The sequence below is a fragment of the Tympanuchus pallidicinctus genome, unplaced genomic scaffold (genome assembly GCF_026119805.1).
Source record: "Tympanuchus pallidicinctus isolate F22 unplaced genomic scaffold, pur_lepc_1.0 scaffold20, whole genome shotgun sequence".
NCBI classification, from domain to species: Eukaryota; Metazoa; Chordata; class Aves; order Galliformes; family Phasianidae; genus Tympanuchus; species Tympanuchus pallidicinctus.
This window is the reverse complement of record NW_026294722.1, coordinates 12,919,402-12,934,832: the sequence shown is the minus strand read 5'-3', so window position 1 is coordinate 12,934,832 and position 15,431 is coordinate 12,919,402. Positions and strand designations below refer to the sequence as shown.

At 49.1% G+C, this 15,431-nt stretch overlaps 1 protein-coding gene across 1 annotated transcript in view; it reads left to right on the top strand.

The window, feature by feature from the left end:
* LOC128081058 (fer-1-like protein 4) overlaps window positions 1-14,763 on the top strand; it is a 34,219-nt gene extending 19,456 nt beyond the window's left edge. Inside the window, exons 29-45 of the mRNA XM_052683960.1 lie at window positions 218-380; window positions 1,389-1,492; window positions 1,832-1,963; window positions 2,623-2,671; window positions 3,505-3,611; window positions 3,972-4,103; window positions 4,769-4,879; window positions 5,341-5,468; window positions 5,924-6,094; window positions 6,832-6,986; window positions 9,110-9,288; window positions 9,906-9,991; window positions 10,755-10,853; window positions 11,112-11,353; window positions 13,385-13,665; window positions 13,904-14,004; window positions 14,196-14,763. Of these exons, the coding sequence (XP_052539920.1) occupies window positions 218-380; window positions 1,389-1,492; window positions 1,832-1,963; window positions 2,623-2,671; window positions 3,505-3,611; window positions 3,972-4,103; window positions 4,769-4,879; window positions 5,341-5,468; window positions 5,924-6,094; window positions 6,832-6,986; window positions 9,110-9,288; window positions 9,906-9,991; window positions 10,755-10,853; window positions 11,112-11,353; window positions 13,385-13,665; window positions 13,904-14,004; window positions 14,196-14,376 (2,421 nt within the window). The 3' untranslated portion in view covers window positions 14,377-14,763. The remainder of the gene's footprint in view (window positions 1-217; window positions 381-1,388; window positions 1,493-1,831; window positions 1,964-2,622; window positions 2,672-3,504; window positions 3,612-3,971; window positions 4,104-4,768; window positions 4,880-5,340; window positions 5,469-5,923; window positions 6,095-6,831; window positions 6,987-9,109; window positions 9,289-9,905; window positions 9,992-10,754; window positions 10,854-11,111; window positions 11,354-13,384; window positions 13,666-13,903; window positions 14,005-14,195) is intronic.
* The last annotated feature ends 668 nt before the right edge of the window (window positions 14,764-15,431 follow it).

The window sequence follows — 15,431 nt, the reverse complement described above, 5'->3', positions numbered from 1 at the left end:
TCTGTATAAACATTCCAAAGAACTTTTTTACTGTGAGGGTGCCCAAGCCCCAGCACAGGCCGCACAGAGAGGTGATGGAGTCTCCCTCTCTGGTGATATCCAAAGCTACTTGTATGCTTTCCTACACGACCTCCAGAGGTCCCTTCCAGTGCCTTCAGTTCCGTGATTCTGTGTACTGCCCACACTCCCACAACCCCTCTGTGTGGCTCTTTTGCAGGAGCTCCCAGAGCAGGTCTACCTGCACCCTCCCCTCAGCATCTTTGTGGTGGAAAAGCGGGCGTTTGGGCGCACTGTGCTGGTGGGGACCCACGTTGTGTCCGATGTGATGAAATTCTCTCCCAGAGAGCTGGAAGAAGAGGAAACAGAAGATGTGCCCAAAGGTGAGCTGCTTGATGAGGTTCCTGTGGAGGTAGCAAGAGGTTCTGCCTGTGGCAAACATCCCCATCACTTCTGCCCTGTAGCCAGGCAGCAAAGTCCTCATCCAAGAGCTGTAAGTTGTCCCACAAAAGCATTGCACAGGGCAGGTACAGGCTGGAGGCAGTTTGTGATTCCCCTTAGGCCGTGTTTGGGAAGTGGCTGCTGCCAAGCAATGGTGTAGGGTCTGACCTTCTTGGCAGTTTGCAGACTGTTCTCTCCGAGGGTAGTTTATCATTTGCCTCCTTACCACATCAGCAGGCCTCTTCACCTGTGGATGTACAACCTCCTTAGGGTCTCTTTCCCAGCCACTCTCTGTTTTACAGTTGTGAAAACCAGAAGAAGCAGAATGGCTCATGAAGGTATCTTAGTCCAGCAGGCCATTTATCTGGGGCTGAATAGGCAGTAACTTCACATCTATAGGAATTTTGTGTCTGGAATCAGAGATGTTTAGTTTGTGGAGGACCATTGTTTTCATTTATTGCAATCCTCTGCATAGCTGAGCTGGAGAGCTGTCCCCAGGGAGACCTCCATCCAGTTTTAAGGATTGTGAACTGATAAACTGGGACCGCATATTAACAGGTTTCCACTTTTCTTGCATTGCTGGGTCAAGAACTACTCATTGGGTAATGGATTCACCAAATAGCTCTCTGACAGCAGCACCCAAAGCTCCTGATCTGGGAGTGTGTAAATAAAGGAGATATGACGATGAAGAAGCAAAAATTGATGAGTGGAGGATCAAAATAGCAACGATTCTTGCTAGTCAGTAACAAGCATGTAAATGACAGTGGCTGGTCTCAGTACTTGGATTTCCAGTACAGTTTTGTAAGGATCTGCTGTCAAAAGCTTAAAAAGAAATCACACTGCAATGGGGTAAGAGGTGGTTTTCTTGTGGAGTAACAACTGGCCAAAACTAGGAGTCAGTGGGCAGAAAGGAACACATGAGAACATGATGCTCTTTCTCTTCATCTCAGCCCGGAAATCCTCAGCCCGGCATCTTCCACCTCAGAGTGTGGTAACCATTGGCCCAGCCTCAGGTCAGCCGGGTCCCAGTGCTCACACCCTGAGTCTGGTGAAGGTGAGTGATGTGTTGGACCCAGTGTGTTTTGAAATTTGGGAATCCAGCTTTCTCTCTGGACTCAAATGCTCCTCTTCCCCTATCCGTCTCCTCATTTCATGCCTGCTTCTGCTGTTCCTTGGCACTGCTGTGTGTCTGAGCACTGGCACAGAGAGGAGTTCTGCTGCCTTATGCAATGAATTCTGCTTTTGTAGCGAAGCATGAACACAGAACCTTGTAGCTCCAGTGCTCTGCCTGGAAGCTGAGCCTTTGCTGGGGCTATCAGGGCTCTAGCGCAGGGTGTGCAGGTATCCTGGATGTTCTTTCCCTCCATCTGAATCTTGTCTCTGTGATCTTAAGGCTCCTTTGAAAAAGATTCCTATCAATAAGTTTGCAAAGAAGGAGGATGAATATGAAGAGGAAAAACCAGATCCAGAAGAACTAGACTGGTGGTCCAAGTACTATGAGTCTCTGAAGGAGCTCTATAACCAGGTAATCTCTTGTGATAGCTTTTAGCTTAGGGGAGAATGGCCATAGTGGCTTGAGGAAGAGGTTTTCAGCAACAGGGTGCCATAGGAGATATTGCAGCATGTATCTGCAGGAAGATGTAAGCTTTTGTGTGCCAAGAACACTTACAGTAGTCAGGTATCAGACATCCTTCAGGTGGGCTGAGGTCAGCAGGTAATGGATGTTGAAGCATCCCTGAGGCTAGGTGTCAAAGTGGTCTTGACAGCATGACTGGGTTCTTGTTAAGACAGTACTGAAAATAGGGCTTTGCTGATTTGAGATGCAGTGTAGGGACTTTCATGCTGTAAGCTGTCTGTCCTGACCATCTTCCTCATGTGGGCTATGGATGCAAGTCTGCTTCAGATTTCCTTGCTTGCCCTGCCTCCCCAAGATCCCAATCAAAAACAGCAACAACAGCAACAATAACAAAACAGCAGGAAGACCTGGAGAGAGGAAAATCTGTTTCTTCCAGATATACCACTAAGGCACTCATTCGGTACCCTCCTGCGATAATGTTAATGCTAAAATATCTCAGGCTTCGTATTGTTGATTCTGCTGGCAGGAAAGTTTTGGAAGTGTTGTGTGCTCAGATGGAGAAGCTTTTGCTGTCAGGGATGTGGGGTGACTGTCTTTGTGTGTTTCAGACACGCAGTGATGAGGAAGATGCTGAGAATGATGACCTGAATGATGCAGGTGAGTTTTCTGGGCAGTGTAGGGCCTAGCTCTTCCCACAGAGGTCAATGGGATTGTGGAAATGGAGTCTGAATATTCAGCAGCTGGGCATTGCTTTGTGCACATGGATATTCACCGTCCAAGAGTCGTACAAGGACTCAGACCCAAAAAGCAGAGGATCTGAGAATAGTGTTACAGTTGTAAGCTCAGCTTTGCTGAAGTGACTGGCAAGCAGTGACTGGCCCCAGCAATGACCTGAGTCGATGGGACAGCAAATGTAGAAATTATATAAATCCTATTTAAAAAGGAATAGAGGGTAGGCGTATGCCATTTGTTCTCAGGGGATTTGGGACTAGGTAATGAGGCAGAGAAGCACACTCTCTTGTTGGGTTTCTGTTCCCCTAGCCTGATGTCCCAGAGATGGGACCAGCTGTGCTCATCCTCCAGGCATGACTGCCTGTGCACAAAGTAGTGGTGATGGATATCCACCCAAAAGTAGTCCATCCAAACAAGCATCTGTCAGAAGAAGATTCGCTCTCATTCTTGTCTGCCTTGACAGTACCTGTGGAAGACTCCAGTCAGCTTCCTCTGTTTAATACTTCCTTCCTAAAGAGCATCCATTGTGGCAGGCAGGCCTCTGCTGAATTTTGTTCCCCCACTCACACCAACTTGTCTTGCTGGAGAGCTGTGATGCTGTGGGGACACCTGTTGCAGAGAGCAATAACTCCAGTAACCATGACACAGGTCAAAGGCCTGGATAAAAAGCAAAACAAAGCTGGGGGAAAATTCATGGATGGACATTTGCAATGATAGGAGAGATCAGAGCATTTCTCAATCTTCTATTGCCATTTCAGATGGAGGAAATTTAAATGCAGCTTACATTGATATGGAAGCAGAAGATGAAACAGTAATTGAAGCTGAACCTGCTCAGCCCAGGAGGAAGCTCATTGCCACCCTTCAGGTGAGTCTTGGGGTTATGGATATGGCCTCTTTCAGCTCTGGCTCTTTGGGCACATCCTCTTCACTTCCACTACCGTGGAAGCTTAGACTGGGCTGGAGAATCTGACTCAACAGTGTTTTCTGATCCTGTCCTTGCTGGGCTCTGAAACAGCTATGAGACCTCAGAGCCCAGCTGAGATGCATGTGCTCATCTGATGAGCTTGGGAAGACAGAGGAAATTCATGATGTCTGGCACTGGGTAAGGGAGGATATGATAAAATGGTGAAGGCAGGGGGAGAATGGCCTTCCCTTTCCTAAAAGGGACTCTCCTCTCCTTTAAGATGTTAGAAAAAGGCCTAGAATGAGTTTCTACCTCTTTCAGATCTACAGCTCTGAGCTGGAAAATGAGTTTGATAATTTTGAAGACTGGCTATGTATTTTCCCCCTTTGTCGTGGCAAAGCAAATGATGATGAAGATGGACATGAGGATGAGAATTTTGTGGGGAAGTACAAGGTGCTGTATCATTTGAATAAAGTTTGTGAAAGACTACTCTTAAAGTGATCTGGACCTCAGAGCATGCAGACACCAGCAAAGCCTTGGAGAGGATGTATGTGTGCAGAGCTGTGTGAGGTCATGGTGAGGCATGGCCGGGTATACTGTGAACCTTTGTTATTTGATAAGTGAACTTATTTTAGAACTTCTTAGCTCTTGCAAGGGGAGAACGTGAAGTATAAAGGGGCTCTTATTCTGATTGAGGTCTCTGGTTATGTTCAGTATTGTAAGTATTAGCGAGTGTCTCTGGTTCTCAAATTTGTAATCTTGTCTAAAGGATGCATCGGCATCCCATGCAGGAGGACTCTGAAGTATCAACTACAAAGGCTGGTTTAAGAAGGTCCCTAGAAAATCTTTGGTGCCCTCCTGCCTTTGGCAGTCGAATTATGCGTATGGAGATGTTCAAATCTTCTGGCATTGGCAGTGGTTTGGCAGCCTGACCTGCAGAGTGACTGCCTGCACCGTGTAGACATGGCAGTGCTTGTGGAAAGGGCTGTCTCCATGAGCATGGGGCATCTGTGCCTCTGATATCCCAGCTGGCAAGGGGGAACGTTCTCGGTGGCTCCAACCCCACCTGAGATCTTTTCTTTCATATCCATTCCTTACCTGCGGTGTCTTTTCTGTAGGGTTCCTTCTATGTCTACCCCAGTGTGGAAGCTGCCATGGAACCCAAGGTTTCGCAGGGTGTTCCAAGGAACAGACCCATCAAGGTTCTCGTGAGAGTTTATATTGTGAAGGTAGGTGTCTGGTGGCAGTGACAGTAATGCCTGGGGGTCTGTCCCAGCCTAAGGACCTCCTGCCATTTTCCACTCAGTGAATGTGAACAGTGACACTTGGGAAAGGCTTGACACTGGCTTGCCAGCCTAGTGGGAGTCAGCTGCAGCGAGGGCTGTCATTTACATCTTCTCCATGAAGAGCCTTCCAGGCTTTCTTGCTTCAGGAGGTGCTAAAAGTTCAGTTGGGCATTTCTCAGCTCCTCTTATTTGCCCTAAGGCAGTGAAGCAAGTAGGTGGGCTGGCAGATGCAGTCATCTCTGGCTTGTTGAGTAGGGATGCATGGGAATAAAAACATTTCACTGCTGGGGCAGTTGCTGAAAGCACCTGACTGATGACCTTGGGATATCCCAGGTCCATGCAGTGTCCTCTCTTCACGTTGCTCTCTGCAGCTGATGTGTGGCTGTAACTCCTGTGCATTCCAGGCTACGAACCTGTCTCCAGCAGACCCCAACGGCAAGGCAGACCCCTACGTGGTGGTGACAGTGGGACAGGAGCAGAAGGACACAAAGGAACGATACATCCCAAAGCAGCTCAATCCTGTGTTTGGAGAGTATGCAGAAAGTTTTCCTCTGCAAGGTTTAATAATAGTGCAGACATGGGGCTCGTGCCGTGACCCAGCGTGTGCAGTCTTCTCTTCCTCTCTTCTGGAGAATTTTGTGCTATAAGACAATGATCTCAGACTTGTCTCTTGCCTCCATCTGTCACAGGGGTGTTTGGCTTCAGGAAGGAAGCATTCAAAGGGCTTGATTTATCAGATAAAATAGCAAAACAACAGAGCTTTGGAGACATTTTTCTTATCTCCAGGAGCTCTATCCACACTCATGGATAAATAACTTTTTTTGTTTGAACAAGGACACTGAAAACTGCACACAGTGAACTTATGGAGAGACAAATTCTATCAGAGGACTTTGGGCTGGCAAACACAATTCTTAAGAATGGAATGATTGAAGCAGAGCATGTGTTTCACTTCTTGCTAATTACACTTCCCCATCTGCTTCCACCCAGAGTTGTAGAGCTGACAGCCTCCTTTCCCATGGAATCAGAGCTCACTGTGGCAGTGTTTGATCATGATTTGGTTGGATCTGATGATCTGATTGGAGAGACTAAGATTGATTTGGAGAACCGATTCTACAGCAAGCACAGGGCCAACTGTGGAGTGGCTTCACAGTATGACACGTAGGTATTGTCTGACACGTTACAGCCGTGAGATTTTCCTCCTCTCCTGCCATTCACAGCACCTCCAGTTTTGCAGGACGGCGCTGGCATCTGCAGTATCCTCTGAGCAGGTGTCGTGCAGTTGCATTACGAGTTACATAAGTCCATTTCCTTCATTTTTTTGCTTCCTACCAACTTCCAGTGATACTTTGAACTCCTACTGCAGGATCTATTTTGCATGCAGTAGCAAAACATTACTTAATGCAGTCACACTGGGTTTGTGTGAGAAAGCTGCCCACTAAATATTGTAGTTTTGACCTCTTTCAGAAGGTAGGGCAGTTTCTCTAGCGCTAGCTAATTCCGTGAGCAGCTAGATTCTTGATGCTTGTTTTCCTTTACCCTCCTCCACAATGGATTCTCTGGTCTCTGGTGACATTTCCTATAAGCATATTTTCTCCCCTAGTATTTGGTAACTAGCTGAGGAGTTATGTCCCCAGAACTGCTAACTGCCCTCTCCCAGTTCAGAGCTGCATTGAAGCCACTAGTTTTGTGGCTTGAATGGGCTTGAGGGGCAACCCTGGCTTGTTGCAGGGGAGAGGAGCTCATTAAGCTTTCCTTTCATTAAGTTTTTGTGTCTGTGGTTTTCCCAGTGAAATCTAGGCAGGGACATTTTGGCACAGCCTGTGCTGGAGGGAAACATGGAGTCTGTGAAAAAAACCTGCAATGTCTAAACTGAGCATGTTCTTCCTTCCGTGCAGAAATGGCTACAACATGTGGCGAGATGCTTTCAAGCCCACACAGATCTTGGATAGCTTATGCAAGAAAATGTCACTCCCTGCAGCAGAGTACAGACGGGAGGAAGTCAAAGTGGGCAACAAAGTCTTCAAGGTCCCTCCAGAGGCTTTTCCTGAAGGTACAGAGAGCTTGGGGTGCCATGACTGCTCCTGTGCTGAGCAGTGAGCGCAGTGATGGTGTGGGCTGGGAAGCCAGCAGCCTCTCTTCCCTGAAGTGCTGCTGGGGTCGTCTGCCTACACCCTGTTTGTGGGTCACTGTGTGGGTCCTCAGCACCCCGCAGCCTGGCTTTGGTGGCTGATGTTTTTGGGCTGGGGAGATGTGGTCCAGGTCATTAGCAAACATAGCAGCTTCCCAGGCAGAAGGTGGAATGTTCTGCAAGGTGACCCTCTCACAGCAGTGTCCTGCATGGATGCTTAGTGCTTGTTCAGCCAGAGCAGCTGTAGCTTACTGCAGTGGCTGATGCTGTCATGGAGCTTTATCTCCATCTGCTTGTGACCACCATCACCCAGAGACTGGAATCCTATTGTTTTCAGGGGGCCTTTTTTACTCTTCTTTCCTGCATTTAGCTGCTTCAGGGATGCTTTGAGTAACTCCCCATTTCTCCTCACTATTGTTAATTTCTTCCTTACAGGCAGCTTTCATTATCTCTTTTGCTATTTTTCTTTCCTTATTACTGAAATCACAAGCCCTGGTGCCATTGCCAGTGGAGGAAAACCTTCCCAACCGTAGGTCTTCAGTGGCCAGCACTTGTGCAGTAAGTCCACCTGGAGACAGGAATGGAGCAGACCTGGCCTGCTTGTGGATGGCTGGATCTTACGAGGCAAAGCCACGTTTCCTGCAGAAATGATGCTCTCTGTGCCCATGCTGCCCGGGGCGGTGGCACCTACATGTCTGGCCATGTTACTTTGTATGTTAGTTTCAGTGTTGCTCAGCACTGGCCTGGCCTATAAGGGTTGGTTTTGTCAGGAAGGGGAAATAAATCCCACTCAGAAGAGAGCAAGGAGCCTCCAGAAGCCCTTTTCCCTTCTGTTCAGGTCATTGAGCAGCTGGGAAGGGAGGAGCAGTGCTGTGCTGGTGTCCCTCAGTCAGCACCGCCATGCTAGCTGAGGGCCCTATGGGTCAGAAGGATGTGATGTGGACATGCTCTTCTTGGAAGAATGACTCCACGCCCCTTTCCTCTGTCTTTTCCTCTCCCAAGTGCTTTTCACCTCTGTTGCAAATACCTGGACCAGCCTTCCTTCCAGAAGCAGTTTGAACAAGTAATTCAGATTCTGGCTCCGGAGGTTTTGTTCACTTATACAGAGCCTTGTCCTCCTTGCTGTGTTTTCCCTTGGCTCTATTTGCAGATCTTGCTTTCCCCATTGGCCGTCTGTACTTGTGATTGGTTTTCTGCTGCTCTTACCTCTTCCTGAAACCACAGAGCATGCATCAGCCTCACCATCACTTTGCAGTTTAATTCTGAGCTGGTATTGCCTCTATTTTGAGTCATTTTGGCCAGTTGCCATTCTGTCTGTGTGCTTTGTTCACTGGAATATTTGTATTGGGTTGGTACCTGAATTACATCTTTTACTTTGTCTGAAGCTAGGCCAAAAAGTGTTCATGTTGTCAGGGCTTCCACCAGCATTTAAAAATGCCATCATTGATTTTTGCTCCAATTAAAAAACAAAACAAAACAAAAAAAAACAAAAAACAACAGCTGAGGACAGCATTTGCTCTGGTGCAAATGTGGCTGCAATTCCGATTGGAGCCCTGTGGACAGCTGCCATGTCCAGGACTGCTTTGGGTGGTTTTCCTCTCAGGGTGATCTCCAAAGAGCAGATGCTCTCTGTAAACCCAGCTGTGGGTGGATTAGTGCATCTTTACCCACTGATTCCTGTTTTTCTCATCATTAGCAGCCTTTACTTTGGTCTTGAACTGTTATTTGCCTTCATTCTATGCCAAGTGGGTCAATTAGCAGCATAGATTGTTAATTAATGAAGGGCATGGCCATGCATCAATACCAAGTGACATATGGTTATTTCCTTGAGCACTCCCAGGGCAGTATTTCCTATTTGTTGGTCTGATGGCATCACCACAGACACGATACCTTAAACTGCCCCAGAGGGTCATATCCCTAGGCCACAGTAAATGCTTTTTTGCCCATTTCCTCTTATTTATTTTGGCTTGCTCATCTTCTGCTTACCATTTTCCTCCTCACTGTGGCATACTGAGCCCTTTTCCCTTGGCTGTGCCCTGCTGCAGAGGCCTCTGTGAGGGCCCAGAGAGGAGCAGCTGATGAGAACTGGTCAGTGGATGATGAGCACAAGGCTTTGTACGTCCTGCAGCACTGGGAAGAGATGCCAGGACACGGGTACAAGCTGGTACCAGAGCATGTGGAGATCCGATCCCTTTACAACCCTGACAGCCCTGGGCTTGTACAGGTGAGATGTTTCCTTATCCAAAGCAGATGCTGCTCCAGGCAGTGACCTTTAGGGTGGCTGGTAACCTACACTGGCTGATCCCTTGTTGTCCCTCTGCCTCCACATCATGGCATGCATCCCAAGCTCTGCCCCTTCCTGGATGAGCAGCTGTTTCTGTCCGCAGTCAGCAGAAGCTTGATGGCACTGGGGCAGCAGTGCCAAGAGCAAATTCTTTCTTCTGCTGGTGCTGATGCACTGAGCCTATCTGATGGCTCATCCACTACAGAGCACTCAGAGCTGGAGGGCCAAGCTACTCTGCTCAGTGTACTGCAGCCAGGCTGGGCACGGGATCTCCAGGCTGCAAAAGGCTGCATGTGAAATAGATTCAGCTCATCTGGAATTATTTTTCCTGGCAGCAGGGTGAGGAGAAAAAGAAGTAATTTTGATAGTCTTTTTTTTTTTTTCTATCCAACCCTGTCTGAAATCCATACAAAGCTCTGAAGCACTGGGAATAGTGATGGAGGGTGACAAGTGGGGACTTTCTGGTATAGTTTTCCTTGCAGGGCCAATCCCTTGCTCCTTGAAGAGCTGGAGGGTGGTCAGTCTTTTGAAACCTTTCTGCTGTCATCTCTCATCAGGGCTCCCTGCACATGTGGATCGACATGTTTCCCAACGATGTTCCTGCACCACCACCAGTCAATATCAAACCCCGACTGCCCATCAGGTAGCACCCCTGGGAGCAGGGATGGTGTCTTGGGAGCAGTGGCTTCAGGCACGAGGGTTTCAGTGGCACCAGTGTTGGTGAAAGGCAAGGTTAAGCTCCTTGAATGGAGAAGGTAGAAATCTAGGTCTGAGCTACTCACCCAACTCTTTTGTGGCTGGTGAATGGGCATCCACTGTGTGCCTGGAGAAGGGAAACTGAAGGAGCTGATCTGCTGCTGTCAGAGAGTATTGAGATGAAGGGCCCAGATTCTTCTCAGAGGTGCAGCCTGCAGCAAGGAAAACTCCAGCTGGATGTCGTTCATAATGAGAGTGAAGATATCCTGGGATGGGACTCAGGGAACTGGAGAGGTGTGAGGATATTCGCTTGGAGGTGCTCAAAATTCACGTGGTCCAGGCCCCGATCAGTCTGCTCTGCTGCAAAATTAGAGGAGGTTAATGTGGAGACTGTGGAGGTCTCTTCCTCTCTAAGCCTTTCTGAGCTTCTGTGTCTAAGTGGTGCTGGGTATGTTTGCACTACACCAGGGATTGTCTTTGCACAAGCTGCTTGTTTTCACTGTGAGTTTTTGTCTGGCAGCGCTGTAACCCACCAGTGAGGGCTTCCATGCAAGATAATGTGACTGCTGGGCTGGACTGGGTCAGAGGGGCCCCCCACAGGGCTGGGGGAGGTTCAGGTCCTACTGCTCCTCTGGTGTAGACTTGTTTTGCCCTCCAAGATGCCAAGCACGAGAGCAGAGGTCTTACCCACCCCTGTGTCCTTCCCACAGCTACGAGCTGCGCGTGATTATCTGGAACACAGACGATGTGATCCTTGATGATGTCAACCCAGTAACTGGAGAGCCTTCTAGTGACATCTACGTGAAGAGGTCTGATGGGAGCCAGCAGGGGGCCAAGTCCTGGCTGTCTGGCTCCCAGCCCTGCCCCGTGCCTTCCGCTGCCTCCTCGGAACCTCTGCTCCTTCCTGCCCCCACCCTGACTGCTGTACCCCACAGTCAGCGGTCATTGATCCAATTTCACTCTTTGACCCTTTCCTGCTATCCTACAGGGTTCAGATCTTCCATCTTTCTGCTTTGTCTTACGGGCAGGGTGAGAAGGGGTATGAGATAACTGAGCTTCTCCTGCAGCTGGATAAAGGGACTCGACCACGACAAGCAGGAGACAGATGTTCACTTTAACTCCCTGACTGGGGAGGGCAATTTCAACTGGAGGTTCATCTTCCGCTTCAACTATCTCCCGACTGAGAAGGAGATCACCTACAAGAAGAAGGACTCTGTCTTCTCTGTGGAGGAATCAGAATTTCGGGAACCAGCTGTTCTAGTCCTCCAAGTCTGGGATTATGATAGGATTTCAGCTAATGACTTTCTAGGTACGGCACGGTCTGCTGGGAGTGGGGTGGCTGACCTTCACCTTGCTGAAGCATTCCAGCATTTCCCTTGGGGTCCTGCTCTCCAAAAAAGAACACCAGTAGCAGTCACCTGGGCTGGCTTTTGACAAGTGTGAGTGATAGTCAGAGCCCTGTGGTTCATGCCTGCCCTGCAGACACGCACTGAGCTGATGTGCCCAGCAAATGTTTTGTACCCCCGTGAGACGTTTGCAGCAGTGATTGCTTCAGTAGTGCTATTTGGGCACTGGTGAAAGTGTTAGACAGCAGTCTCAGTGCTTCCCAGCAAGCACAGTCTCAGGAACTTTCAGGTAGGAAGGGATCCCTTCAGTTTTTTGTGCAACCTCCTATTCCAAACAGGTCTAGTGGCAATCCAGGTTGCTCGGGATTGGGAATTTAGGGTATCTCCAAGGATGGAGATTCCAGCATCCCTCTGGGCCCCTTTCCTAGGCTGCACCACTCTTATCCTCAAATTGTTCTGCTTGTGTCTAGTTAATGTTTGTACTGCTGCAGCTTGTGTCCATTGCCTGACATGCTTTACTGAGTTGACAACTTTGGCATGTTGGAAATGCAAAACTGGACATGGTAGACATGGCAGACACACTTTCACCACAGCTGAACAGAGGGGAATTTTCACAGAATTAGAGAATCACAGGGGTTGAAAGGGGCCTCAAGGGATCATTGAGTCCAACCCCCCCTACTAAAGCAGGTACCTTACAATAGGTCACACAGGTAGGTGTCCAGACAGATCTTGAATATCTCCCTGGAAGGAGACTTCACAGCCTCTCTGGGCACCCTGTTCCAGTGCCCCATCACCCTTACCATAAAGAAGTTCTTCTGCGTGTTAGTTTGGAACTTCGTGAGTTCGAGTTTTAGGCCATTACTCCTTGTCCTCTTGCTGTACACCACTGAGAAGAGCCTGGCCTCATCCATTTGCCTTCCACTTCTGTTTAGATATTCAAAAACATTGATCAGATCCCCCCTCGGTGTTCCTTGCCCCAGGCTGGACAGACCCAGGTTACTCAGCCTTTTCTCATTCAGGAGATGCTCCAGGCCCTTTATCATACTTGTGGTCCTCCACCAGACTCCTTCTAGAAGATCCCTGTCTTGTTTTTACTGGGGAGCCCAGAACTGGACACAGTAATCTAAATGTGGCTTCACCAGGGCAGAGCAGAGGGGGAAGATCACCTCCCTCAGCCTTCTGGCCACACTCTTTTTAGTACACCATTTAATATACCAGTGGCCTTCTTGGCCACGAGGGCACACTGCTGGCTCATGGCCAACCTATTGGTTGCCAGGACCCCCAGGTCCTTCTCTGCAGAGCTCCTCTCCAGCAGGTCGTGCCCCAACCTATACTGATGCATGCAGTTATTCCTCCCCAGGTGCAAGGCTCCATGCTAGCACTTGTTAAACCTCATCAGGTTCCTCCCTGCCCAGTTCTGCAGTCTGTTTGGTCTTGTTGAATGACACAGCACAGCCTTGGTTGATGGCCATGCTTTGGCCAGTACAGCCCAGTGTGTGATAAGACTGGTCTGCTGCAAGGGCCCAGTGCCTAAATGGGACGGGAGCCCCTTCCAAGGAGGATAGGGATGGAAGGTGAAGCAGGGGAGTGAGCTGAGGCTGTTTCAGATGTAAGTCAAGGATTAAACTCTCAATAAGTTTTGCAGATTTTATAATTCCTTATTCATGTTTTCAGGAACAAGGAGAGGAAAAAGAGCTTGTGCACGTGAGGAGAGCAGGGGGGTCGTGGCACTGTTTTCACAATAGCACACATGCAAGCCAGATTGGCCACATCAGACAGTAAGGAGGCAGGAACTGCATCTTCTGCCTCTCTAACTCTTGGGCTGGTCTTTTCTTGGGCTGAGTTTCAGGTTCACCACCTGTAAATGTACATTACTCTGTTAGATCCTTGCGGCAGCTGGAATGGGCTGGTGCTGGTGGGAGCATGGCTGAGACACCAGCTGGAGCGTGGGGCTCACCCTGGAGTTTTATCACGGGCTATCCTTGTGCCTGCAGGCTCCATTGAGCTGAAGCTGCACGACATGGTGCGGGCAGCCAAGAGCTCAGAGCATTGCACCATCAAGATGGCAAAGGAGAACGCTGCGCCTCGCTTCTCCATCTTCCGCAACAAGCGCATGAGGGGCTGGTGGCCCTTCATCAAACTCAAAGATCAAGAAGATGAGAAGAGAGAGGAGAGGGAGGCCAAGCACAAGAAGAAAAAGAAGAAGTGGAGCAGCTCAGTGAAACCAGAAGACGTTGAGTTCACAGACCCCAGTGGGAACAAGTACTTCCTGACGGTAAGGCAGGGCGCTGGTGGGAGGGAGTGGAGAGTTGGTGATGTGCCTTTGCTAGGACGAGGCAACCTGTCCTGCATACACATAACCTGCAGAGGCAGCAGTGACCCATCTGCACACAACTTTGTGCAGGGTCCAAGTGGAACTGGGAGAAAAATACGCAGTCCTGGCAAGTACGTGGCTAGCGCCTGCTCTGTGAAGCAGCGCGCTCAGCTGTGAGTCTGTTATGTTCCCCCCCCAGGGTAAAGTAGAGGCAGAGTTCCAGCTGCTGACCTTGGAGGAGGCTGAGAAGAATCCTGTTGGTTTGGGCCGAAAAGAGCCCGAACCCCTGGAAAAGCCCAAGTGAGTATCTGTATTCATCACCTTACAGCAAATGTCTGGTAGCTCTCTTTTTGGTGGCTGTTTACATGGGAAGAGGGAGAATCCACTTCTTAGGGAGGTCAGAGCAATTGAGGAGCAAGGTGGGGGTGTCTGCAGAACTGCTGCTGCCGGAGCAGGACAGGGCAGTTTCGTTTCATTTCTCCATGTTCCAGCCGGCCAAAAACTTCTTTCAACTGGTTTGTGAATCCCATGAAGACCTTTGTGTTCTTCATCTGGAAGCGGTACAAGAAGTACATCATTGTGCTGTTTGTGGTTGCTCTTCTGACGGTCTTCCTGGTTCTGCTGATCTACACTATGCCTGGATACATTAGTGAGAGGATCATCAATGGATAAGTGCTCTGCAGAGCAGGACTAAACAAAAACAGGGGTGATTATTGCAGTAAATGAGGTCACACCAGGAAGTTTAAGGAAACCCTACAAATGCATGGGCAATCTGGAGAGTGAGAGGCCAGGCCCTCTTTGGAGAGTCATGTCTCTTGCTAAGTACCCATGGGATGCTAAAGAATCAAGTATTCAACCTACTAAATTGGAGCACGCTGCCCAGGAAAGTGTGGAGTCACTGTCCATTCATGTTTTCAAGAAGAGTTTAGATGTGGCTCTGAGGAATGTGGTTTAGTGGGCATGGTGGGGATTGGCTGGGGTTGGACTAGATGATCTTTGTGGTCTTTTCTAGCTTTAATGATTCTATGATTCTAAATAAAGCAAACTCCTTCAAAGACAGTTACAGCTGCGGGAAAAAGTAGTTCTTTGTTAACTGGGTGGTTGGAGGGGAAGGAACACAACTGCAGACATGGCAGCAGGAGCCAGCTCTTGCCATTGAGAGGTTGCTCTGGAAGGGATGGGAACCTATAGAGCTGTCTATGTCCTATCTGGACAGTAGCTGGCACTTCCCAGGTCTTCTCCTGCCTGTAGAATTCAGAGCACATTGTGTGGGAGAGGGCAGGTCTGGTGCTGGGACCCAGTGGGGGTGGGACCAGGTGTATGGGCTTCCCAGGGTGCTGCTGCAGCTGGAGGGTGGAGGAGAGGAGAGTGGTGATAGAGCCAAGGTAACTGTGTGCTTCCTGATGCTCCAAGAGCATGGGAGCAGCAGGGCAGCTCTGGATGTGGTAGCACTCAATGCAGTCTTCGTAAGCTACTAACAGCATTTCTTGCATGTGCAGGGCTGGATATCAGGCTCGCTTAACTTCATTTTGGATCTTCATTTCTACCGGAATAGAATCACAGAATCACAGAGCAGTTTGAGTTGGAAGGAACCTTGAAGACCCTCTGGTTCCAGCTCAATTCCTATAAAATCTCCCTGGCTGCTCTCTCTGACATCCCTGGGGATTCCTCGCTGCTCCTGGAACAGGCCACTCTGCTGCAGGCAGCCCTCCCCAGTGCACCTCTGC